The 27,867-nt window shown below is 32.1% G+C and overlaps 1 protein-coding gene across 1 annotated transcript in view; it reads right to left on the bottom strand.

The window, feature by feature from the left end:
• Positions 1 to 25,602, bottom strand: part of LOC137400593 (uncharacterized) — a 48,284-nt gene extending 22,682 nt beyond the window's left edge. Inside the window, exons 1-8 of the mRNA XM_068086924.1 lie at positions 25,033 to 25,602; positions 17,204 to 17,396; positions 15,374 to 15,574; positions 14,268 to 14,486; positions 13,961 to 14,146; positions 9,582 to 9,800; positions 5,427 to 5,651; positions 4,397 to 4,627 (exon numbers count right to left, since the gene is read on the bottom strand). Coding sequence (XP_067943025.1) covers positions 4,397 to 4,627; positions 5,427 to 5,651; positions 9,582 to 9,800; positions 13,961 to 14,146; positions 14,268 to 14,486; positions 15,374 to 15,574; positions 17,204 to 17,396; positions 25,033 to 25,602 — 2,044 coding nt within the window. The remainder of the gene's footprint in view (positions 1 to 4,396; positions 4,628 to 5,426; positions 5,652 to 9,581; positions 9,801 to 13,960; positions 14,147 to 14,267; positions 14,487 to 15,373; positions 15,575 to 17,203; positions 17,397 to 25,032) is intronic.
• Between the last annotated feature and the right edge of the window lie 2,265 nt (positions 25,603 to 27,867).

Raw genomic sequence — 27,867 nt, 5'->3', positions numbered from 1 at the left:
ATGTAAATGTAAAACCTCATTGCAAGACACTAAATTAATAAAGTAACAATCAGTAAAGAAGTATTATCATTACTTTACTCCGGAGACAACCAAAACTGTGTAGGCTCAACATTTCTCCAATTTGGAGGTAGAGATAGGGTTGAGATACAATCCATAAATGTTTCAAATTTACTTGGTTAAGCTTGCACTATTCTAACTTACACAGATTTAATAGTTTCTATATTTAAACGTTTACCCTAGTTCATAAAAGCTTCCTACCGTCACCTGCTAAACATGTAATCTTTTGGTAAATTTCAAAAATCGATTGATAACAATTATATAGGGTGCTGATTCAACGACTGTCAAAATTTTTAAGTCATAATTGTGTTATAAAATATGTATATTATGTTGAAGTAACAGGTGAGTATAGGTTTTCCGTATCAAATTGTTATAAGATAATCATTGATTTTAAACCATACAAAATGCAGAGTTCTTTTTTATTGTTGCCTAATTTTTTAGTACTTACTATTAATTAAAACCGACAAAGACAGTTAATAAGACATTTTTAGCACAACCACTTTTTGCATGTTAAGTCTTTTAGAATTAGTCCATTCAACCGCAAGAGTGGCAATAATGTATTTAATTAACATGAAGTTCTCGCCATAATTTAACTGGTGAGCGCACTACCTACAAATATCAAAGTCTTCTTCAGCTCAGGTGTCACAAGGTTTCTATACTTTCTGTTATGCACATTTTGAGGTTTTGTTAAACTATATAGTTTCAGGGATAACTAAGTTACTAATAATAACCTGGCAGTACAAGCTAAAAAACATTTGTGGCGCAATCTATCAGGAATATTAGCAAAACAAAAAATTATGACTACTAAAAATTCCACTGGCATACAGCCCATGACCAAAGTGGGCTGTATGACAAATGGCTGTATGTATGGCTGTATATTGAAAAATAAGTAAGAGTACTGATGGTTGAAAAATGCAATATTAGCAGTCAAATGGCACTGCAGTGCAATAGGATAACTGTCATCGTAGCTGTCATGTACTGGGCGTGGGTGTTATTATATATAACAAACAGCAATAATGAAAGGAAAAGATTATATGTTTATGTCTCTCCCCCTGCAATAGGAAAAGTGCAATATTAGAAGTAAAATGCACTGATATTACTAGAATAACCAATGTTATTAATATATAGTAATACAGTAATAATATAAAACCAATGCACAATTTCGTTTACATTTCAAAACGTCATAGCTAACAATATCAAGAAGTTGTGATATTTATATTGATTTTTAAAAAATCTGTACTACGTAGTCATTGTTGTGTAGTCATCCGAACTTATAATTAAATATTGTAATAATTTCATAAGAATCGTTAGAAAAAAAATCATCATCATTTCCTTTACTTACACTGCATTGGACATCAGTTAGAATACCAAAGTACTCAAAAGTGTCTAAAATGTCAGTTACTTTGAAATCAGCAAAAATGAAACGATTTCAGTACTCTTACTTTAATTACAGAAACCTTCGGCAATTCGACAATGCTATAGACTGATGAAATGTGCATGTTGTTTTTTCATAAAATGCGCGCAACTTAATCGTTCTATTCTCTGTTGCTCGGCGTTTCAATTTCCGGTCTTAATATTAAAAAAGTAAGGCTTAGCAAATTTTAATAAAAATTTTCGGCCAAACTAATCTGTCTATTTGGGTATAATCCCATCAGATAGGTAAGTTTTGAGATAATGTGGATGGTTTACAAAGACTTGGTAAAATACTTAAACAGGCTTATACGTGTTTTGTATCGTTATTATACTTTAACGACTCTACAAAATGATGGTTAGTTTTGTTGATGAGATTTCAAAACAAAGGTTTGTGATGTTGTCGATGAATAATTTTCGTAAATTTTGTGCACATGCATTTATCATAAAAACTCTCAAACTTTGCTCCCGCTCGTTTGGTCGTGGGAATAATGTGATTTTTACAGTAGGCCATTTTTGTAGGCCTGTAGGATTTTTGTAGGATTTTCTGTAGGCCATCCATTTCTATTGTAATAATAAATAAGTTAAATAGACTGGGCATAAAGTGAATAACAAAAATCAAACAAATAATGAAATGTTTTTAATATAAATGGAAAATCTTACTCTTTAAATCATTCACATCAACCTGATTGGTGGCTGTTTTGTCAGAAAACGACGACACATATACATGTATAAGTTGTTTTCAGTATCTAACAATGATGCATGGGTATTTTAGCAGCTAAATGTCATTTAACAATAGGTTTAGAATAATATGCTAAACCTAATGTTTAGCATAATATGCTAAACCTTTCACCAATAGTGGACAGGATACTGAAGAGTCTAGTGAGAAGAGTTTGGTTAGAGCTGCACATTGCCTTAAAGCTGTCTCCTTGTGCTGTGTTGTTTTGGTAGCATGTTTTCCATATACTGCCTTGGACAGTACTTGGTGGAGTATTTGTATTGACCTTGCTTGTCACCTAAATGTGCTTAGCTAAATGTATATTATAGCTAAGCATGTGCATATTAAAATTGCTTTACAGATGTTTGATATCATTTTTGAATAAATTGCTTTCTTCCTAATTATTTAAACTTTCAACCCCATTTTATATAGCATTGACTTAATAGTCTCTACCAGAACACGATAAACAGCAATGAAGTACTGCATGAGTCCTATCAGATAACATGTTGATCACTATGCTGCCCTGATCTGGCAAAACCCAATAATTGACATTTTTTTCAAAATTGACTATTCTCTTGATTTGACCTGTTTTCTGGTTGAAAATTCATGTCACAAAATTTTGTATGTCAAATCCTACCAGAAGTGTGATTTTCTGGCATGGCATAACCCAATAACTCAATATCACCAATGGTATTCATCTGGCAAAACCCAACAATTGGGCTTGTTTGGTTATGATTGGATGACAGCATGCTGCCCATTGCAATTGTTGTGTTCTACCACAGTATAAAGCAAGATTCTAGCTTCAAACAGGGATTTCAAACATGTAGTTTATTTTGCCGATAACTGTTCAGCACAGAATAAGAATTGGTTTCTGCTGACAGCACTTGCTGATATAGTGAACTCGTCAGATATCAGTGCAGAGACAGTGACATTAAAATTCCTAGAAGCAGGACATACGTTTATGTCTGCTGACAGCATTCACGCGGATGTGGAGAAACGCATGACAAAGATGGGGCAGATACTAGATTTTGAGGATTTCAAATCGTGCATCGCTGCCAAAAGGGTAAACGTGACTCTGATGGGCTATCAGGACGTCGTATCGGTCAAAAACCTTAAATCAACCACCAAAGTGCAGAAAGCTGGGATTGCGCTAGCAGATATTTGAGTTCTCCCATTCCGCCGCGGTAGCAGAGCAATCTTTTACAAACTTTATCATAGTGATAGTGAGTTCACCGAACTTGACTTTCTTTTGAAAAAAGCTACACTGCCTTTCGACAGACCCAGCCGCAAGGCAGACCGCAGAATCCCTGCCTCCAAAAAGGACAGCATCATCAAAAACCTGCTGCCAATGATGCCAAAAAGTCGCCGCCAATTCTGGCTGAACATCAGAATTGATGATGAGGCAGTGTGCCTGGCTTGCAACCAGGAGACAGACCTTGAGTAATGAGTTCAATTTGTGCTTTGGTTTTGAGTAATTCACTTTTTATTTAAATAATATCCTGATATTCATCCGAATTTATTCAGTATTAATATCTTTGGCCGAAGGGTTGTTTGTGTTGTTTTTCACTTTCTTAATTTCAAAACGAAAGGTATCAACCAGTTTAATGTTCAACATATTTTATCATTTCCATTCATGCTAATAAAATATACACAATACCACAAATCCCATCAGGTTGATTCACTATATATCAAATTTTGACTAATAAGTCACATTTGATGGGATTAGCAAGTTTAATCCCTTCAATTAGCAAAATGGGGGAATCGATTCATTGAATTGTTTGGTTATGCCTGCCTTTCAGGATGCTAACCACAAACAAGATAGTCATGCAAAACATAACAACTTCAATTGTTGGGTTTTGCCAGATCACTCTCACATGAAGCCAGTAGCATCAATGTTCTGTCAAAACCAAATAACTGACCCAAAATTCATTTTACTGAGCAAAACAACTGTGATTTTTCAGTGGAGGTGAACAATGATATGTTCAAATATTTGTAACAAATATGAAGTGCTAAGTGCAATATTTCCAGGTTGGCACCAATTTAAACTTCGAAAGGCTGTACTGAAAACTTTTTGTTTAGGCAATTATTGGGTTTTGCCAGATCAGGGCAGTATGGTAAGTATAAAGATTATATATAAAAGTAAATACATTGTTGATGAGTACTTGAACTTCATTAACTGTTATTTACACATGGAAGTAGTTTGGGACTAACCATGTCCAAAGATGTCAACCTCTCTCAGCTCAACTCTCTCACCACTAGTAGACAGGATAGTGAATAGTCGAGTGAGAGGAGTTCGGTTAGAGCTGCACATTGCCTTAAAGCTGTCTCCTTGTGCTGAATTGTTTTGGTAACATGTTTCCCATACGCTGCTAAAGTCAGTACTCGGTGCAGTATTGGTATCGACTTTGCTTGTCAGCAAGTAGAGACCACTCAAGCGAGAAGCTGTAAAAATAATTAAAAATATACTTTGAATGCAGTTTCTTGCATAATTAATTAATTTTTGGTAAAATGCATTGTTTATTTTATAGAAATTGCAAAACTTGAGCAAAAAATTTAATAACAAAAATTTATGAATTATTACTTCTAGTGCACAAGTTCAAGTAAGCAGATAAATACGAACCGACTATTGAATTTTAAATGTTTTAATGAATATTAGGACTATACTTTGCCACATATTTTAATTCATCTCCTAGATATACTATTCACTCAAAATTGCTTTATAATTTACCACTGTTTATTCCTTCCAACAATATTAATTTTTTTATTTCTACTGCTGTTTTTGTTAATGCTTTTGAAAAAAAATACTAATATGTTTTATATGATAGTCTACTTGTAGATGTTGAAAAAAAGTGTTTCAAGTTACCAATGTTGTAAAACTTTGGTAATTACTGGTTTTAAGATGATACAATCACCACAAGACTGTCTAAACATAGGTAAACTGATTTGTGGTATATATTTTGCTTCTCACATCTTACACTGTGCAGAAGCTATAGTTCAATTAAAAATAGACAAATGAATTTATCAATCAACAGTAAATGCAAACCAATTCTCTTTACATAAATTGTATTTTTATTCCGCAATGTCAAGTTTTTTAGCATTGCACTTAGGGTATCTTTATAGTTGCTAACATATTTGTTACTGAGCAATATGCACATGTAAATTAGTTAGCAGTAATAAAACACTGTAAATAAACTAAATGCACTATCAACATGTATTGTATGTTACATAGTAGTCAACATACAACATTCAATAGTTCCTGAGAAGGCTGAGGAGCATGTTCCATTTCTGACAAAGACCTCTACCCTCTTGAGTAGAATCAGCCTTCCAAGATCAACCATCCACCATGGGCCACTTTCAGTTGTAGTCATTGATAAGGTAGCCAAATCTCCATCTACTGCAAAGCTACTAGCCTTCTGATTTTGGGTAGAACTCTGAGTTGTCTTCTCTGATTTTGCATAATTGTATTCTGAAAATAGTTTCTGTCGTATCAGAACTTATGATCAGTAATTCAGTCAAGTAGCAGCGCGCAGTACATTTATTAGTCATTTATATGCTACTAAATGTGATATCTACTAGATTAAAGTCATCATATAGCAGTTAGGTAATATATTTTAGCGGATGGATGATTATAATTTTTGCTGCTCATCCTACCAAATGTGCCTACAGCCTATACTTATAGTAAACTAAGTTGGATTAGTTTTTCATGCTCTAAGTTGCTAGTACTTTTTTAATAATTAAGTGGTTTGAAACAATTTTTTAATCTTGTTCATAAAAAGTTTTTTTTTAATTTTACATAACTACATTGTTTTACATGTATATAGAAAATGTAGCTTGAGTTGTTTTCTTCCTCAATGAAAAAAGGTTGAGCTAAAATTAAAAGAAAAGAAGATGCAGGCAGCTCTGCAACACTGATTCAATTAGAACCCAATTAGATCAAATTCTTCAAACACTAATGGATTTAGTATTTTGCATGTAAATATTGGTAGTCTAAAAAATTTTTGTATCACCTTTTAGAGTTGCTTGCATCATTCAGATTTTCTTTTGACATTATTCATTTAAGTGAAACTTTTTGTACTGTAACCAGCACACATTCTTTTTGATTTCTAATTACATGTTTATAGATAACAGTAGTTCCTTTTGCTGTGGATGCACAGAGGTCTATGTGCAAAGTGGTGTGGCTGTTTTAGATTCTACAACTATGTCACTATTCAGAGCAGAGTCTATTTCACTGAGGCTAGCGGAGGTGATGGGAGGGGTCGCTCCTTATCATATCTCTATATTGGGCTCCATTTACTGACGCAGATAGGTTATTAATTGATTTAGACCACTACCTGGCATTTCCAAGTGGGAGGGGCGTAAACCATGTAATGGTTGGTGATTTGGTTATTAATAATATGACTACTGACTCAGCTGATTATCTTGATTTAACTCCCTAGTATAATTTCCAAAATATTGTAGATATTCCTACTTGGAAAACATCATATTTGGAAAGTTGTATACATCGTATACTAAATAATTTTCATCAATTAAATACTGTTTGTGGCACAGTAGAAAAAACATCAGGAGACAAACCTACATTACATTTACTTGGTTTAGAGTTTAGAGAGATATTGCAAATCAAAATGAACAAAGCAGAAGGCACAGTTTGAATTTCTTTGAAATTAGTGAAAGAATGTTCACTTCAGTTATCAAAACCTTGAGCATAAATGAGTTAACAACATTAGCATAAATAAATGTGTTTTCGCACAAAAATTTAAATGTGCTAAAGTTGTACCCATATTTAAAAACAAAGCCAATAAGCTGTTATCTAATAACTATAGACCTATTTCTATTCTGCCAGCTTTTTTCAAAGAGTTTTGAGCATCTTATTAACCAAAAAATCCAGAACCACTATTAAAGAAAACGTTATTGCAGAATCTCAATTTGGATTTCAGAAAGGGAAAGGTACTCGTGAAGCATTGATAGAATTTAGAAACAGTACACTTGCAGCTTTAAACAATAGTCTATCAGTTTTAAGTACCATGTATATTCATTGATCTCTCTAAGACTTCAAACAATTATAGATCACTCTATATTGTTTAGTAAGCTTAAGCAAATAAGTTTTTCTCATTTGAGTCTAAAATTAATTCAGAATTATCTATCTAACCGTTTTCAAAGTGTTATAACAACTCAAAAAATATCTCTCAACCTATATCTCAACCTGTAGTAATTAAATGTGTATTACCACAAGTACTAACAAATTTAAAACTATTTTGTTTGCTGATGATACTAACTTTTTTATACCGCTAATAACTTGAATGAAGATTTAGCTAAAATCAACAGATTATTAGGCGTGATAAAAAATTTGTGTGACCAAAACAAACTGACATTAAATGGTGAAAAGAGACGTTTCATAGTTATTCAACAACCGTAGAATAAATTTCAAATAACAAAAAACATTTCCATGAATGAACAAAACATACAAACAGGATAAAAATTTTAGGTGTCACAATAAATAGTACACTAAAATGGTTGGGACACATTGAACTATTGAGAAAACAACTGCGACAAAGCTTGGGACCTATTTACCAGGCATCATTGATCTTACTAGAAACGCCTCTTTTGCTTTTAGTACTCTAATTAACAGTAAAATAGTTTATTGCTTGGAATCATGGAGAAGCGCTCTACTGGGCTACTTAAACTAAATTTTGGTCATCCAGGAAGGATTGCTTTGAATAAGATATCATAAAACTCTTATTTTTCAACAACTTCTTTGTTTAAAAAATCTCGTGCTTCTCCTATACAACAACTATAATACCAAATAAGAATATTTTCTTAGCTTTCACACAAGTTAAATCTTAAACTAACTTGTCAACGCATTACAACGCTCGTCATTCCTTATTTTCATTACCTCTTCCACCATGCTCTTCTGCTGGTGGCCATAGAAGGGTTGCCTATTGGGTTTCACCAGCCTGGAATTCCTTGCCAATTTGGCTAAGGAAAATTGATAGTCATGTTTTTTAGGACTGCATTGAAACAGTATTTGCTGGACTCTCTGGAATATATTTTTTTAGAGTTCTTTTGCTTAGAAAACTAATTTTTCTTCATTAACAATTTCATCTGTTAACACAGGCTTTCCGACTTGAATAGCCATGCTACTGCGCATATGGGCCATTATTGCACCTTATTTTTCATCATCTTGTTTTATGATTTAATATAAAACAATAAACAAGCTGATTCTATCTCTTGTGAGCAGTCACTTGAATAATTGTACCTATAAGCATGCAATGAAATCATTTAATTTGCCCTGAAAGGGTTAACCGTAAACTATATGTTGAGTACTGCATAAGCGTTTTTAAGAATGGTGTTTTTTAATTTTTTTCCTTATTGACTTGTTAATATCCCATCTGCAAATCTTTTGCAAATGTGTATATTCATAGTGAGTTTAATAGATTTAGGATTATTTTATTGCCAATCACTTCAAATATTTTTAAGCAATTTGAAAAGTCAATGTACATTTTTCAACATTCTAATTAACTTTGTATTTTTTGCTCAGCCAATCTACCGTAAATTTTTTTTAATGGTATACGATACCATTTTATATGATACTTTAGAAAAATATATTTGATTTGGCTAATATATTTTATTAGCTACTAGCTCATGGAATTACTCATGTTACGTATAATACATAAAATCATTGCTTGCTAAATTATTGCGATTTTCAGACAAGAAAAAACATGGAACATGCAAGAAGTTACTTTAAAAATATAAACTATGTAAGTAAACCCAGCAAGTAGTCAGCACACAAAACTTATGTCTAAACAGATAAGGCAGTATACTTTGTAAAGATGGTGTCATGTTTTCATACGATGTTTCTCAGCAAAACCGATGCATCTTAGCTGCCAAAGCTTTGAGTGTCTAATAAACAGTTCTTGAAATAGAAAGTTATTTGGTTTAATTGGAACCGTATATTTACATGTACGTGTGAACAATTTAGTAATTAAATGGCTATGTGATAGAGCTTTCTGAATGCATGAATGCGTGAATCGTGCAAATGTATATTTAATATTTTGCTATTAGCATAATTCAACATGTTTTTACCCTTAGCCACTATCATGTTGGTAACATATCACTAAAAGAAGACGAGGCATCCTAGGAACACTACCTACTCCCTACAGTATACTTCCAGATAAATTTCTGAGTAGATGAAATTAAACAAAAAAGACTTTTCTGCTTAGAAAAGAGTAGCAAAATATTTCTGAAGACTATTTTAAATTTGAATCAAATAATTTTCTTACTTTTCACTGATGAGTTAATATTTACTATTTTAAAATCAGTTTTTACCTTGCATAGACCCATTTCTCACTCAACCATTACTAATTCACTTACTACAAGCATGTCGAAATAAAACTCATACCATAGATAACCACTTCTGTTAGAGACAGAGGCTGATCAGAGCTCTCACTAAAGACTGCTACATGGCGTCCTTCAACTGGAGTTGTAAACTGTATCACTCCTACTTCACCATATGGTGGTCCTTGATAGCTTCTCTGTGTCCATTCATCAGAGTCAAGATCAGGAGCTTGTGGTGACTCATAATTTGAGGTTAATATAAATATCTTCTCTAGAGTGTTGGCTGAAAATAGGATGGTAATCTTATTTATAATTTTAATGGGCTATGGAAATTACTACGTCAAACAAAAACATGTGTTACAGCACAATCCTAAACAGACATTTCACTTGGAACTGCTACATAATACATGTATATTTTTACATTATGTAGCAGTTCTGTATGCGGAACTGCTACATAATATATTTTTAAAAAATTTGAACTTCACTTTTGGAACTTCACCATATGAAGCTTTCAAGAAATTTTGTCAACAAAAAAGCTTTGGCTGAATTTTTTGGTGAAGATGTAGATTTTTCTGTTTAATTTTGCGGTATAAATTTGCTAGCGTGTGTAGTGAAACAACCGGTAAAAATGTTGAAGATTTACCTGTACAACTAAATTACTTTAAAAACTCGACATAGGTATGGGTGTTGTTATATCTTAAACTTAGTACAAACCAACTGCACAGCATTGCAAATGCATTTAAAGCATTTGCATTAAATACATCTAATTGAATTTGAGATTAAATCTCATCATTTCATTCAATCATCAAAATTCATCTAATTAAATCTGAGATTTGCAATATCTCTCTGGACTCATTAACTTCTGAAAAATTAAAAATTCATAGTTATTGGTGTTACATCTTTAAACTTAGTACATTTAATTATATCTGAAGCTTGATGCTGCATGGTTGTATTAAAATAAGCATGAGCAAGCCTGGGTTCTATTTTTGTAATATAAGTGTTAAACTTGGTAGTTATTTGTTTTTCATCGGTTAATTCGTTGGAATTAAAGTTTAAAAGCTCAGTAATTTGTTGAGCTTTAACTTTGTCTTGTCTACAAGCATTATTTATTAAATTCTAAGGATTTCTCGAGTCTTTAACTTTTGATATCAAATTGCAACAATTATCAGCTTTAGCTTTTTGATAAGGAATGAAACTATTTCTAACTTTTATGTAGCTTTTTAAGTACTAGGATTAAAGAGGCGAGCTCTGTACTAGCCAAATAATTTGTCTTTGTTCCGTATCTCAAAAAGAAGATTTTTGGTGATCCAGAAGGTTGTGAAGCTTTTGGATTTACAACAAGTTGTTTCCGTTATAAGAGCAATTTGGTCAAACTTTTTTCTAGTTATGTTTAGAAAGTTGTTACAAGCCAAATTTACAGTACACTTTTATTTGGTAAACCAAGGTGTCCCAGTCAACCTCATTCAAAATATCTTTTAATTTGTCAGGATTATAAATTTCATAACTCTGTTGAAAAATTTTTTCAAGCTCGTTCATCAAAAATACATTAAATGTATTGACCAAAGTAAAACTTTGATAAGTGCATTTAATGCATTTACCACAGTTTTACTGTTATATTTGAAAATACAAAAATAACCAATGTTAATGCAATAAAACCTCTGATTTTGTATTGGCATTACAGAAGACTACATTCCAACCAAATATATAGAATTTTCTTGACTCTCCAGCATGACAATAATAGTTGACATCAACTTATTAAAAATCCATATTCACTATACATAGAATACCAAAAACCGTCAAATAAAAACTTAGACTTTGTCATACTTTGTTCACAAGTTGTTAGTCACGAAATACCGCTATTGAGAATAAAGACATATGGCATAATGAGGAAACAACTTTGGTTAATTTGAGAGAGTTCACGGCTGCATAGATGGTGCTTAAGCACCATATGTTTAAAATATTTAAACGTATGTTCTTGTAAAATCAGAAAATTGTAGACTAGGAAATGCAGAAACATTTTTCGGTAATTATCACATCATAAAAACAACAATCCAAAGTTGCATGAAATATTTCTAATCCAAATGGGTAATTCATAAAGGAAGAAAAATAGCAATACTGGTGAGTTGACAAAGCAACCATGTTATCACCTAAAATCAACTTTATATAAATAAATTTGAGATGGGCCTGACATGTTGAAAATGTATGTAATCACTGTTGCAAAAACTGCGATACAACCTATTAAAATTTGAAAAAAGCAAAATAAGGAATTAAAATAAAAACTAATAGTTTGTATAAGCCATCAATAAATGTGTAGATTGAACAACAAAAACGAAAGATGAAATTGATTATGAGACCACAATGAACATGACCATTGTAGTCTGGCTAACTGCTTCACTGATTATAATAATAGTGATGATGTTGTGTACCCAATACAAGTTTTTAACAAGAAGCTAACATAATTGTTCATTCAGATTATAATTGCTGAAATACCACCAAATCTATGATTGCTCTTGGTACTACTGGATTATAGATTTAACTCATACATTGGAGTGTGACAAGCATAATTATTGATGGCACTGCTAAAAGCTCGTGGCATGCTATAGAGCAGGGATGGCCAAATGATTTTGGTCACGATCCGCTACAGCCACATCTAACAAATTAAAGATCGACATCGAGCTGAAGATGTGTATTTTTCCTTATTATCATATAAAAACACTCAATTATTTGTGTTCATCTTAAAACAAAGCATCAAATGTGATTTTAAAAAATTTTGGCTATGTACATAATTTGACTAAAAATCACTGAATAAAAATGTTGTAATAAGCATGTTTGATATTATTGAAAAAAAATAATGAGTGGGCTTTAACTTCCCAATACTATCAAAACGCAGTTTCCTGCTACTTACAGCGACTCTTAAAGTTTATGAAGATGAGTATTTTTGATGAGTCTTGTTCCATGATTGTTTTTTTTTTACAAAACTCATAGCTGAAAACAATGAATTTTCAAAAATTCTAAGAAAAGTTTTCAAAAATCATTTTGACCAAATTTTTAGAAAAATTATTCAAGATTTATTTTGACAGCCAACTTGAAAAATCCATAAGAAACTACAGAAATCCGGATCCGGATCTAGATCTGCTATTTGGCCATAGCTGTTGTAGAGAGATACGGGAAGAAAATCTAAAAGTGCCTCCGGAGAGGTATACATGGTGAAATACTGAAAAAGTATACATTTATAAAGTATACAAAAATACAAAAAGTATACAAAGATAAACCCACAGTAAGCATTCACTGAACTCTATGCGAGTTTACAAACTAGGAGTTTTCTTGTGGTCTCATGTGATGATATGTTACCGACATGGCTATCACTCTAATAATGAATGGAAAACGATCCTATAGAATTAAATTCAGCATACCCTATTTAGGCTTGCTATGCGGCAATCTTTTGGTTATTGCTTGCCAATAACATTAAAATATCTAAAAACATAAAAATCTATGATAAAGTTTTTAATGATGATTTATCACAACTGAGCTTATCATTTTTTCATAAAACTCTACCAAAAATCGATATTATATATTGTAAAAACATCTGCCTTAACCATGCCGAAACAAACATTGTGTTATTTTTTAACTTTGAGAGAAAGCAATTAATTATTTACTAACTATATTATGATATGAAGTTATTACTTTACGCCATTTTGACATTTATTTTATGTCACATGTTACATGTTAGTTGTTACTCAACACCAATTTAACAATTTATAATAAATTAAATACCAATATTTTATAGTGTAAAAATGCAGCTTTAGTGTTAGATCATTAGCTATGTTGTGTTAAATCAATTTATGAAAAACTTCTTTACTGCTTACAAAATCGTTAGTGACACATGATTAGCTATTTATGAACTAGTTTACTAGAACAGCGTAAGAATATTTATGATTTTGAGGCGTGCATGATGTCTAAAACGTCAATTATTGCAAAAAGATTTAGCTTGTACACTGTATTTTATCGTTCTATAAATAATAGAAGCTTGATGGTATCACTGCTGAGGGGTTTGCAGAGTTATCTTCTCAGCCACCAAAACGAACCTGAGCGCATTTGTGTCACATCAGGGTGCGAATGTTGTCGATCCATTGTAGTGGCTGAAAGTGTGACTTTGAGAAACTAATTTTAGCTGATCATTAGTTTGACTCATCTGAAAAGTTCAGTTTTCATATATATTTGGCTATTAATTGGTTTGTAAAATATTTTATCTTTTTATCTGCAAAAAAATGTAAAACAAAAGGGTTTAGCAAAAATTTGTAAAGAATTTATCTTTGCTAAAGTCTTAAGACTGCAACCAAATTTGCAGCTATTGAGCGATTATTTCTGATTGTACGTTTCTTGCATTGTAATTACTTCATATATCAGTGATACATAAAACAGAATAAAATGATTTCTACTTACGTGTACCATAGAACTCAATAATACCAATGCTGTATTTCTCTCCCAAATCTACTCTCCACCATTTCACACCATTTGAGCTGGTTTGAGAGATGTCTGTATAAATTCCATTGTTCGCTTTTTCAGCTGAGTTGCTGCTAAGAGTGCTGCTCTGACTGACTGTCTTATTAAGGGCTAAGTTGTTTGGACCTTGAAATAATGTGGTCTATGATTAGTTTTTAGATTTTTACAAATCAGTTTACAGTAATGTATCACCTTATATAACAAATAAATACAAACAAAATAAACATAACTATTTATATAAACTCACCAAAAACTTCAACTTCAAGCAGGGTCAGTGGTGTCGAATCAAGTGAACAGTACACAGCAACATGCTGAGCTTGGATTGCTGGTTTAAAATCTATGATGCCAACAGCAGCATAAGCTGGTCCACGGTAAGCTCTAGCTATCCAGTTAGGAGATGAGAGTGAAGGATCAGTTGGATTATCAAGTGTTGATGTTAGAGTGGTTATGTTAGCAAGTCTCTCTTCTGTAATCGCATTGAAGCACATTCATAGCCATAAGATAACACTTTATCACTCGTTCACCTTTGGTAATAAGACAAAGTGATACCTACTCTGAATTAAATTTGTATGTAGGCTCTAATATTCTTCTCTAGAATCATAAACAGGACATTGTTGAATTCAGCATGTAATACAATATATCAAAGAATTTAAAGCTCAGGTTTGGTATGTCACAAATTTGGTATATTACAGATGTCAAAGATGCTACTAATGTGTAATAATTACTACTTTTTGTTTTAAATATGGCTTTTTAAGGCTTGTCTACATACAAAAAATAAATGTTTGTCTGTGGCACTGCCAAAAGGCTTGTTATGCGCTGCGCTTTATCAAATCGCACATTTTGGTCGTTGTTTTTAACAACAAAACCGACCTCAAGTGTAATTGACTGAACTAACAGATTACAACAATCTGAATTCAATTTTATTTGTTTGAAATGTAAGCAAGTTGTATCCAACATTGGCTTTTGCACAACGATAGCAAACAAATATATACACAAACAAAATATTAATGAAGGGAAAACATATTTTTGTTTCTAAAAGCTATTATAATACATGTAAATTTAAAAGTTTCATAGCAAATTTTAGATGAAATTTTGGGTAATTGAAATATTTTTTCCATGAATTAATTTATGTCAAACTTTATGTGTTTGTATATGACCATTTTTGTTATTAGTCTGTAGTATTTTAAATAGCATTGCAAATAGCTGCAGAAATACCATTTTATTTCAATTCTTTGAAGATCTGTATTAGAATATCGATATCTTAACGGTAAGTCTGTGACAGTAATGTGCTAAAAAGGAGAAATATTTATATCTTTATATTACTGATAGTATTTAAAATGAAGCAAAACTTACGGCAGCAATCCCATCTATTAAATAGCTTGATTTGACCAATGCTGTACCTCTTTCCCAGATCAACTGTCCACCATCTAATACCAGTTTCCTCTGTGTGTGAAAAGTCTGCGCGGTCAAAACTTCCATCTACAGCTTTATTAGCTGTTAAACTTTGTATAGTGGTGCTTTGCTTAGCTCGCTTGTTTAAAGCAAGATTTTCCCCTGCAATAATGTAATATGTAAAATATGTATGCTCAAAAATACATTAGTAACTTTTAATAAATTTTTATCAAATTATTTAATTACCAAAACTTTTTGAGTCACCATTAAAACTACTGTAACCAACATTAAAACAAGCAAATAACCTTTTAGGTCTGTGAAAAAATTACAGCAGGATATTTAAGCTTATATTCATTTATATTCTATAATATAGGTTAGTTCAAGGATTCACAGAGTATTAACATTTTCATCAGACCTTTTATAACAACATATAATTAATCATAAGCAAATTCAACTTTCTGCTTTAAAATTACGATCTCTATGCATGAACTTTGGATTTATTTTAAAAAGAGCAATTAAGTTGCATAGTTGGCAGCTTTTGGTTACCAGCTATTTTAATCAAAATTACGCTTTTTAACACATTACAGATTTCACAGAAACAGCAGCACATAAACACTACACCTAATGCTGAGAAAACTTCAGCATTAAATTTGAGATATAACTACTGCTGAGATTCTTGTGAGTGTCAGAAAGGATGATGACCATAAAAATTGTATTTCAATTGTAACACTACCTTTATTTCAATGTCACCTCTATTTGAGTTCTCCCTCTATTTGAATGCCACTATGGAAAAAATGTTGAAAAAGAGGTTGTACCTTTTAATTGAACGTTGCTTCTATTTAAATGCCACTTCTATTTGACTGCCGCTATTTGACATTCTTGATCTTTACGAGCCGTAATAGCAAGTATCAGTGGGAAAGTGTCTACAAAACTGTACGAGTAATGACCCAATTACACCAACAGCAATTCATCTGTTTGCTGTTTCTGTTGATTTCGAAGTCATTTTTCCAACTCCAAGTTTTTAGTTTTTTTGTTACAGTTTTGTAAGCAACACCATAAAAATACTTATTACTGTATTAGGCTGATAGTAGTTCCTTGTTAAATGCAGTCTTGATACATGTACTTTGATCAATATGAAAAATACTTTTGCGCATTCACAACAGAGTCTGTGCTATTTTGATCTAAAATTTTGAGGCTATTTTGATCACACTCGGTTTATCTTTAGTTTCATGAGCAGTTTACATTAGATTAAGTTTTGCTCAGCTAAAAAAATTTGGACACTAATATCGACTAGTTCAGCTGAGCAGAAAAAGAGTTGAGGTTAGAAAACATTATGGATGGTATTGAACAGCCAAAAGATAATTAAAAAGTTGCAATAACTATATTGCAACCTTGTTCAATATATTTATAAGGTAAAAATATACCTTCAAATTTAGAATAAAATTCAAAAACTTGAAATATTCATCAATTTCCAACTCAGGCTATAAGATCATCAAATATTAAATGCAAGCAATTGATATCAACTGGTAGAGACATGTATCAGCATTCCTATGTATATTTATTTAGAGATCTCTAAAAGGTTTAAGATGATTTAGCAAGTTTCTTGCATCCAAAAAGGTTAAAGTCACTTGTCCGACAGTGCAAAGTATAAAACGTCCAAATATATTTTGCGAAAATTTTGACGAAGTTTTTTAAAAAGTATTACGCCACCCTTTAATTGGATGCCACTTTTAATAAAATGTCACTATAAGGGAACGGTTGAGTGTCAATGTATTGTGGAATGTGACCCACTGAGAGCTGAGCCTAGGACTGAGCTAAGCCAAACCGGGCTGTGCTCAGTCAGGCAGAAGAACGAGGTGAGAGTTAAGCCAGTCAAAGCCGAGCCGAGTAGAGCCAAGCTAAGCCGAGCCGAATAGAGGCAAGCCAAGCCAAAGCCGAGCCGGGTCAAGCCCAGCCCAGCAGAACGAGAGGAGGGGCCTACCAGCTATATAAGTACAAACATTTGCAGTCGAAAGCAGAGCTGTTCTAGGCCTGCTCATTGCCTGTAACTTGATCATTTTTGTACAACTTATGAACTAAGCAGAAATATATGTATAAACTCATGCACCGAGTCTTGTACTAGTGGAGGAAAAGTGAAGGTCACACAAAATCTTTACAAATGCATGTAAATGAAGGTTTTACGGTAGATGAACTGCTTTAGTATAGCTAGTACTGTTTTGATTTAAAAGAGTTTTAACAGTGTTAGTTGAGAATAAACATTGGTAGCATAAATAAAACTGATATAAACCTCTTGAGAACTGAATCTATCCTCTTGCTCATGACAGCAAGCCAGTCATCGGTCTAAGCTATTTTTTATATCTTGTGAACTCATCAAGATAGTCTTAGCTCACTCTATAAACATATAGGATGATTCAGATTTTTTAATCAAACTTCCATCGGCTCCTAAAAACTCGCTAATAAAACACCCATCTGAGCAGAAGCTCAAGAATGCAAGTGTGCGTTATGAATTAAGGACAACCGCGCCCAAAGAATGCTTTCTTAAATTTTGGTTGCGAAACGAATGCAGCAACATGAGTTGAAAGTCTACGTACATGCAGTGAGCTACTTGATTGAAATTAAAAAAAGGAATAGGCAAGCCTCAATGCTAGTTTATATTAAATCTCGCTCTGTTATTTTGTGCCCTCGCTTGTGTGGGAGTGTGTATGCATCCTGTTAGAGTTTTTTGAATTTTTTGAAGATTTCCCCTAAAATTCAAGCAGACGTGCTTCAGTGCCTTCTGTCAAGTTGCCAACAATATTTTTTCTTCAACAATGTTTAATTCCTAGAAAGTAGCTTCTTAAACACCCACCTAAATGTAATGGGGTTAGAAAGAAAAGAAATCTTAGGCATCTATAGGTTTACTGCTAGTACATGATGACTCTAATGATTGAGTCTGATAGGAGTTATTACCGCTAACCAAACAAATGCATCTGGATTATTCCTTAACAAATATTCTCTCAAAAAAAAATTAGCAACTGGTCATAAATATTGAAACGACCTGCCAAGACTCTAAATATTATTATTATATTTGACTGTTAAATGCAAGAAATATAAGAATTTGTGAAATTTAAGCTTGTGAAATCAACATTACTGAAAATTGGATTCAAGTTCATAATTATTCAAATTATTATTATCATTATTAGTTCAAGTTCAGCGCAGATAAGTTTCATGAGCCAAAGTAAGCAAAATAATCAAATTTATTAAAAAAATCATAAAAATTCACCAAAATTTATTATATACAAGAAATCTTTTTTTTTCATAAAGTTAAATTTTTATTTTAGGTACTATTGATACGACTATTACTATGTAACTTCCAACATTATTACATGATAGTAAACATTTACTACAATATCTATTGTCAAAATAATTGAAAGTTACACACAACACAAATTATAAATATGTTTTGAGTATTTTGTAATGTTTTGAAATGAATGAAACTTTGTTATAAGCTTTGGTATATGTAGGTTTGATATGTAAAGCTGCAGTGTAAACTGGTACTTGGCCAATACTAAATACAGTTTTAAAAATATTACCTTTATTTACTGAATGCATTTATTATGTAATATAGTGCTATTCTATTTTATAGTATATAGTAATATTTATATTTTCTTCTATAACATTAGTTTGCAAGCCCCGTAAGCAAATCTATAATGTAAGTCTATATACAATGTACATATAGACTTGTAGAAACATTACTATATATTAGTGAACTATACACTGTATAACCTTATGTTGGTATTATTCTTTCTGTGCTTGTGCACTAAGTTACTTAGAATGAGTTGAAGGAAAGCTCATTTTCACCACTGTACCTAAATATTATTATATAAATGATCAGAAAAGGCTGTTTTTTCGCCAAAAAGGGTCTGCTCACGCAAGTCTACATATATAGCTATTCATGAAGTTACTAAAAACTTAGTTGTGCTGACACCTAAGTTGCTGACACAACTGGGTGGTTGTGCCTTGAAATCTCCTGTTGCTGCAGCTGGACATTTGACTGATTACAAGTAATTTTCCAATTGTTCAACCATAACATCCCAGGCAAGCTTTCTAATGAATTGTTGCTCTCTGATGAGATTGGACTTATATGAGAAGGCACAAGTCCAAGCTTTTGTTTATGTAGGATCCCCATGTTCTACAGAGCTGAAAAGTCTATGATGTTCCTTTAGAACAACCACTCCCAGTTAATTTGTTAGTAAAGGTAGCGGAAAACATTCGTGTTTTGGTGATTTTCATTAAAACACTCATAGAGGTTAAAATTGCTTTCAACCCTAACATTAGTGCGATATTCAGCTGATACGATTAAAAGCGAAATATTTTTCAGGATTAGTAAGCCTTTTAAATATTGGAAGAAGCGAAACTAAAGAGCTTAAGCTGTTTGCATTGATAATCTGCCAGAAGATGAATTTAGTTGTGCCTACTATGACTCTCAGATACATTAACTACCAAATTTATGCTCGCGCTGTCTAATCTTTACTTTAATTAAAGTTGTGTCTCTCCTTCAGTCCGTCCCTCCATTCAAATACCTGCTAAAAAAATTACGAAAAAAGATAGCCTTACATAAGTGTCGGATTCGTATAATCTAACTAATAGTCAAGCAGCCACCACTTCACCACTCTATGAACTTGCTGCACCACATAATAGTTATGCACGTATTTATTACATAAGACGATTTTTCACGTCTCCCTCAACTGCCAACAAACTAGTTAAAAAAATATTGCATGATTCAGGCAATCATCAAATTATACACGACGTTCCCCGAATAAAACGGACCTTGTGATATTTGCATTTTGAAATTTGAATAATTGTAAGTTGTTTTGATCAAAATTATTTATGTAGATTTTTTATTTTGATTATTACCTTAGGACAGAAATTAAGTTCATTAAACTGAGAGGGTAAACTGTTACAAGATACTGAAAGTAATTAAAATATTTTCATTGGTTTAGAGGGCATCTGTACATACTACTACTTATTTTCCTACATGAAGTGGTTCAGTCTTTATACATTTATTTCAGTACATGCCTGATGAACTAACAGTATTTTAGAAAAGCGTTCATCTTACAAGACTTCCTCTATGGCACTTGCCAACTTTGTGGTTCCTTCTTCCTTCAAAACATTCCACGTAATATTACTAAAACACAAAACAGCTTTAACCATAAAGTGAATAGATAAGTGGTTTGACAAGATTTGACCTTGTAACTTCGGTCAATCATATAATAGCTATCATCTGGCATTATAATTTCATGGCTTCCTTTGGATGAGCCATGCTCACAATTATGAGTTAGAAGCTTAATAGTAGCGCAGGTATATGTAAGCTTGAATCAGTGATTGTTAAAGTGAGCTTGTCAAAAATGTTGGACATTCAAAATTTAACAACCTGAGATTTTTTGGTTTTTGAAACTTTTCCTGAGAGGCAATGAAACAAAAAAGTCACGCTTACAATATGGACTCTTTCCATTTGACTGAGTTTGCTAATACTCCATGTACCTCTAAGCATCAAAGTGCTCTTGATATCGGTTCTATAAACAAGTATTTTCCTGTCAAATAAGAGACTGTCTGGCTTATGCCGAGAGTTAATAATCCAGCTCAAAGAATAACATAACTATGCTGAGCTAGAGAATAAAGTGACAATTAATCAACCAGTTGATTTAAGAGCCTTTCAGATTATTTGCCCATATCTTAGGGAATAGCATGACACATTATCTATATATATAATCATAATCAAACTGGTATGTGATAAATATTCACCGTGTTAGATTTGCATCCATAAACTTGAAGTTTTTTGCTATATGGGATTATTAAAGATATGGTAAATACTTTATTGATGGCCTACAATTGAATCTAATCAAACACTTTACAAAAATGGGTCCAATTTTTACTATATTCTGAATTCATGGTTGCGTTTTAGAAAAAAATTGCATCATACAATATTAGAGATTGCAAGCCTCAGTTTGGTAGGCCAAAACACTATTCACTGCACCACACCAATCATTCATGTTCCATGTTTTAGAATTGCGTTGATACAAATTTTCTGTGCTAATCATAGTGCAACTTGTTAATAAATGAAGACTCACCAAAAAGCCCTAATATATTTCCGTAACAACATCATATTAGAAAGCAATAATATTTACCGATCTAATTAAATTTTGAAAATAAAAAATTAATGTTGATCTCCAAAGTCCTTTAAACTGTCAGAGCAACAAAATTTGTTGGCTGCACCGAGAAAAAGTCTCACAACAGCATGTATATAAACAACATGATGTAAGGTGTTAATGATACCTAGTAGCCTATGTAACAGAGCCATGACATGTTCTCAGCACTGTCGGTGAAACTGAAGAATTTTATAACATTCATAAAACTAAGATATGTCTTTACATAAGTTAACAAACAAAGTTGATTGATGATCCTGCCGCTGTTAAATAATGCTGCTAGTTAAATGAGTTTTTAGTGTTTAAAAAATTTACAATGACTAATAAAATAGATAACAAATAATGTAGCATCCAGTTATACAAAATGATATTTACTTTGATATGTGTGTTGACACACAGAGGATAAATACTTGTGTTCATAGAAACTACCTTCAATATAAGATACTTGGCCAACCATAACAAAAAACAACTTTAATATTTTCAGTCTCAAGCTAAAATGTCTGCTTCAGCACGACCCTCAATAAAAATAAATAAAGATATGCACATACCCACTGTAAATATTAAAATAAAGATAAAACCTAGTGTACCTAGCCTCCAGTAAAGATATGCCGACAAATAAAAACCTTTACCACTATAAACCAAACTATAGATAGAAAATGTAAAAGCTTAAGTAACAAGTTTTGGTAAGAAGTACAAGTTGTAGCTTTAAAACTCACCCTGATTCCCACTGCTTGTAGAAAGGAGAACAACGAATCCGATAATAAGAGTTGAAATAAGCATTGCTTCACAGTTTTTGTTGAAATCTCAAGTATGAAGAAAGTAGACTGCAATAGCTAAACAGCTACTTAGCCAGTCAATCTTGTTATCGCTGTCTAAAACAGTGGTTAATGGATCAACAATTGAGCATTGCTCAGTCAACTTAACCAGGAAGTTCAACTACAAGTTTAACTAGTAACGGATGCAAACAATCCTCGCTTCACTGACCAGCTTTGTTAGGACGGAGTGAATAAAAACAAAAGGTGCTACATTTAAAACTACAGTATCTGGATTTTGTTGAAAAAAATCTAAAACACAGCTGGGCCTATGAGGGGGGGGGGGAATAACACAAACACTCAATGAATGTCGAAGGTTTAAAGTGATTTCCTGTAGACTTATACGTCAGTAAATTTCATTGTTTCTTCTAATGCATTATTAGTCTAAAATTTCTGGTGTTTGCAAAATTTAATATAAAAATATTTTGCTGAGATGAATCCTGGAATATATTATCTGTTGTTATCAAAAGCGGTGCATCAAAAGCATGCTTTATTCTTTACGCCAATACAAAAAATATCAGTATGTGGTAATATTATCACACTGCATTGAAAGTGCTAAAAACTTTTAAAAAAGGTCAACAGATGGTCAGATTAACATTGTAGTTCTCCATTAATTAGAACACTTAATACTGACAATCAAATTAGTAGCAAATATATTGATAGAAAATTTAAATTTACATGAATTACAAAATTTGACAAACTATAAAAATTAGTTTCAACTTACAAGGTTACTAGACCTTTTAGAGTTGAGTTTATGCCCCAGACTACACAGATTGTGTGTATCTGAAAACAAATGTCGTCAAAGGCTGGCAAACAAAAGCACAGAAAATTAACTTTGTAAAAATATAATAAAGAAGATTAGATATTTTTGGAAAATGTGTGTTACATGATAATTTTTGGAAATATAGTGTAATTCAGAAAGGCACCAGCTTGCAAACTTTTTATTGTTTAAAATTCTACATCACATTCCTTCAATTAGTTTTCTCTTCTACGCAGATAGTTCTCTTTGTTCGTTTTCACGTTTTTCGTTTCAGCTGATAATAAAGATATTTTATTCAAATCTCTGGCTTACCATACAAAAAATCCTCATTAAATCATAATGCTTACTAGCCTTTAAATCAATTGGGTTGTCAGAGGACGACAACTTCACCAATTGCAGATGTCCGCTGTGATAGATTTATTCACAATCGTACACTTTTTAGTGGGTTAGGATGTGGTTTGCTGACTGTTTCTTAATGTGAAAAACAAAGTTGTAAAATACTAGCTTGATAATGATGAGTACTGGCTAATGCAAAAAACAACAGTGCGGCATGCTAAACAAGTCTAGCACAAAAAACAACATTCTTCCAATACACAGACAGCTGCTGTATGAACCCACTCCGACTAACTTTTATTTTTCTGATGAGAAACATGAATAAACAAAGAGGAAAGTCTTGGTTACCTCTTTGTCTTGCTTGAAAAGTATTTTTCTTGCTTTAAAATCTATTTCTTGCCTTAAAGATTTATCTAAACACTTTTGCTACCAGTTGACCTTAAGTAAATGCAAATAGCTTTTAGTAGTAAGCAATTTACATCAAAAGGAAGGAAGCGGGCTTGCGGGGAAACACTAGACTTAATTAATAGTTGGTTAGAAACGAAAAAAAAAATCTTTAGTTGGTTTTGAAAAAAAGATACCAAGCAACATAAACTTTACTTTTGCTGAGATATTTGTCTCTTTGCATTAAAAATGCTGCCATTTATATAACATTATATTAAAAACAAAGCATTATGCTGTTAAGGTATCTAGATTCATTGGCTACATAGCTCATGCTACATGTAACCATCATACAGTCTGGTATACCTTTTGTAAAATAACTCTTCAGTTAGAAAAAAGCAAGTGGTTCAGCAAGTGATTTGGTTCAGCTCCATTCTCCTAAAGGTTAATTTAGACTTTAGTTATAGCAATAATTTTTTAGATCTAAACCCATGATTATTTGTATTATTATGCATGTAAAATTATCACAGTTTGCTAATATTCAGAGTTGATAACTGTCAATCGATTTTATGTCAACTAAGGACCATTATGAAAACACTGTGTAAAAACAACAATTGATATTAACCAAATAGATTATTAGTGAGCTTTTAACACTGACTGGGCATTGGGACATGCTAGATGCTGACCATGTCTAGTTTGAATCATCACCCCCCCCTAAATATCTTTCTAAGGAAGAAAAACGCAATCATACCTAGCTTGTAAACATTTACTATTTTGCCTAGCATGGTAACAAACTAAGCAGCGGCAAACAACAACAACAACTCTTCATGAAAGCATTTGCTATCAAAGCCATACATTACGCTGAACATGCTGGCATCTTACTGGTTCAATTTTTTAACTTCCTCAGTTCAAAGACATTAGACACTCACAATCAATTTCACTTGGCACTTATCATTAATTGAATTATAGCTCCACCAAATACACAACTAAATAGGTATTTATATACAGAGATGTTTATGTAAAAGTTTAACCTGCAAGTGATTTGTATTTTCAGTCATTGCTGCATGTAATACTGTTTTGATCATACTTACGTTCCTATGTAACTCAGTTTTTCTTTGGATTGCATTGCACGCAATAACATGAACTTACCACTTTCTGCTGAAAGTCAGATCCTTGTGTTTGAAACTTATAAACATACCGGAGCAGCTTAACATCGTACTGCCTATATTTAGAACATCCGGCATTAAACCTTTTGTATGTTTTACTGAATGCCGCCTTGTGGTAACCTTGTAGCAACCTTGTAGCAACCTTGTGGCAACCTTGTGGGAACATTGTAGCAACCTTGTGGCAACCTTGTAGCAACCTTGTAGCAACCTTGTGGCAACCTTGTGGGAACATTGTAGCAACCTTGTGGCAACCTTGTAGCAACCTTGTAGCAACCTTGTGGCAACCTTGTGGGAACATTGTAGCAACCTTGTGGCAACCTTGTAGCAACCTTGTAGCAACCTTGTGGCAACCTTGTGGGAACATTGTAGCAACCTTGTGGCAACCTTGTAGCAACCTTGTAGCAAACTTGTGGCAACCTAGTGGCAACCTTGTATCGACTTTGCGGTGATAATGCCCAGAAATATATGAACCTGTGTAACCGTTCATAAAAACTTGCACGTCTCTCTCATTGGGGCAGGATAAATCTTTAAACAAACGCTTATTAGCTAACATTTTGCAGTTGACAATAAAAGATTGCAAGTATTTATAAATTAGCTTTGAAGCAGTGCTTAAGGCAAAGGTAATCACAAGTGAAACAGTAAAACTGATGAGCATTGGTATGTTATTATTATCAGGAAACAGTGATCTTCTTCTATAATATTTCTAATGAAGCACTATACAACCTGCAAAGCAAAAATTTGAAAACATTACACGCTCATTTTAGCAGATTTCCATTATTTTGTGACATAATACTTAAAAAGACAAACTATTTTTGGCATATAAAACTTTGTGACTTTTTAAAATTAAAAAAGACTAACTCATTTTAATCTGTCATTATCACCATAAAAATATCCGAGCTTAGTGAAACTTTTAGATAATGCAAGTTTTATACTGATGTGTTTCCAGTTTGGCAAACTGAAAAAGCCAATCTCATTAGATTGCAGTAACTCATAAGAGTAACATTTCTCAGTACCGTATAGCCTTTGAAGTAGGCAGAGTAAAGTTAATTGACTTTATTTTCATAAATTGCAGCTAAAGAGACATAATTATGCAACGAACATAAATGTATATATATATGTATGTATGTATATATATATATATATATATATATATACATATATACATATATATATATATATCAATATTATATATATAAACGTATATATATATATATTTATATATATGTATATATACATATATATGTATACATATATTTGTATACATGTATATATATATGTATATATACATATATATGTATACATATATTTATATACATGTATACACATATTTGTATGCATGTATATATACATATATCTATGTATATATTTATACATATATACATGTATAATATGCATATACATATATATGTATACATATAAATGTATACTTACATATGTATGTTTAAATACGCATGTATACATACATATGTGTATATACATATGTGTATATACATACATGTATGTGATTTTTATATATGTACCTACATAAATATATCTCAAATTTTCTGTCTGTCAAGCTATTTGTTTGTCTAGTTGTAGCTATTAGAATCTTGAAATAAACATCTCACTTTCTGCTGGATTTGAACTCATGAAGATTGCAACCGCAAGTTCCTCAACTTGCATCTAATGACAAGGGTACCTATTTCGTACCAATCCGTCACTGTTTACCATTTACGGTATACCCTTCTCCGGATGCCACAAGCTAAATGAAGTATTATTTGATGCCCCTGTGGTGAAATGTTTGCCACCAAGCTCTATGAAAAGCTATGTTTTTTCACTAAATTTTTATTCGAGCAAATTTGTATTCCGCCATATGATATCAACAATAATCTTTCTCAGTATTAAAATTTTGGTGAAATTTCACTGATTTTGAAGAAATAGTGAAAATTTTGATGTGCTATTTTGCTGCTATCTCAGTTTAGTAACTATGGTTATCTGTTATCGGAAAAACTGTATCGCAAACAGATAAGTGATAAAATTTTAGTTACAAGTTTGAAGTTTACTAAAATATCTAATAAAATTTCCTTCAAACACATGTTTAGTAAGCTTAATTCATGTAAGTTATATAGTTTCAGCATTTATATTAAACGTCGGTCTTGAAGGTAAGAAAGTTTTCTTGCAGATTACAGTGTATAACGTTAAACTGCACTAAAGTTTTTGAGGGTAACTATTGTTACTAAGGTTAACCTATTGTTTGTTACTACTTTTAAAAGATGATGGTCTTGATGATTTTTTTTCAGAAGGTGATTGCCTTAGATAATTACCATGGGTTTCTATACCACCTTATACATCGATACAATATTTTCGTCGCATGATACCAACACTGAATCGAACTAGAATCCTATAATTGTATACCGAATAATTTTCATTGTTATTGTAGCAAAGCAGATTATATTTGACAATTAGTTGTTTATGGTAACACACTTACATTTAGACTCTTTTGCAGTTCTTTTCCTCTGAATTTATTTCAACGAAATACTTCTCTCATGATACGAAATTTAGAAGTTGCAGTTGTTTAAAACAGTTTGAAAACTTTTGCAGCAGTTGTAAGTTTTCTTTTAATTTATTTGAACTGCACAAAAACATTTTCTCATGATATGAAGTTTAATCTTTAAGGTAAATGTTGTATATGTTAAATAAAATAACATGTTTTGTTCAAATACTTTTATTACCCAAAAAACGCCAGGCATTCAGCTATAATATATATATATATAGCCTATATACATATATAAATATATATATATACATATATATATTTACATATATATACATATATATA

This window comes from Watersipora subatra, chromosome 7 (genome assembly GCF_963576615.1).
Source record: "Watersipora subatra chromosome 7, tzWatSuba1.1, whole genome shotgun sequence".
Taxonomy (NCBI): Eukaryota; Metazoa; Bryozoa; class Gymnolaemata; order Cheilostomatida; family Watersiporidae; genus Watersipora; species Watersipora subatra.
The sequence above is the reverse complement of the archived record's forward strand: the minus strand, read 5'-3'. Positions and strand labels throughout refer to the sequence as shown.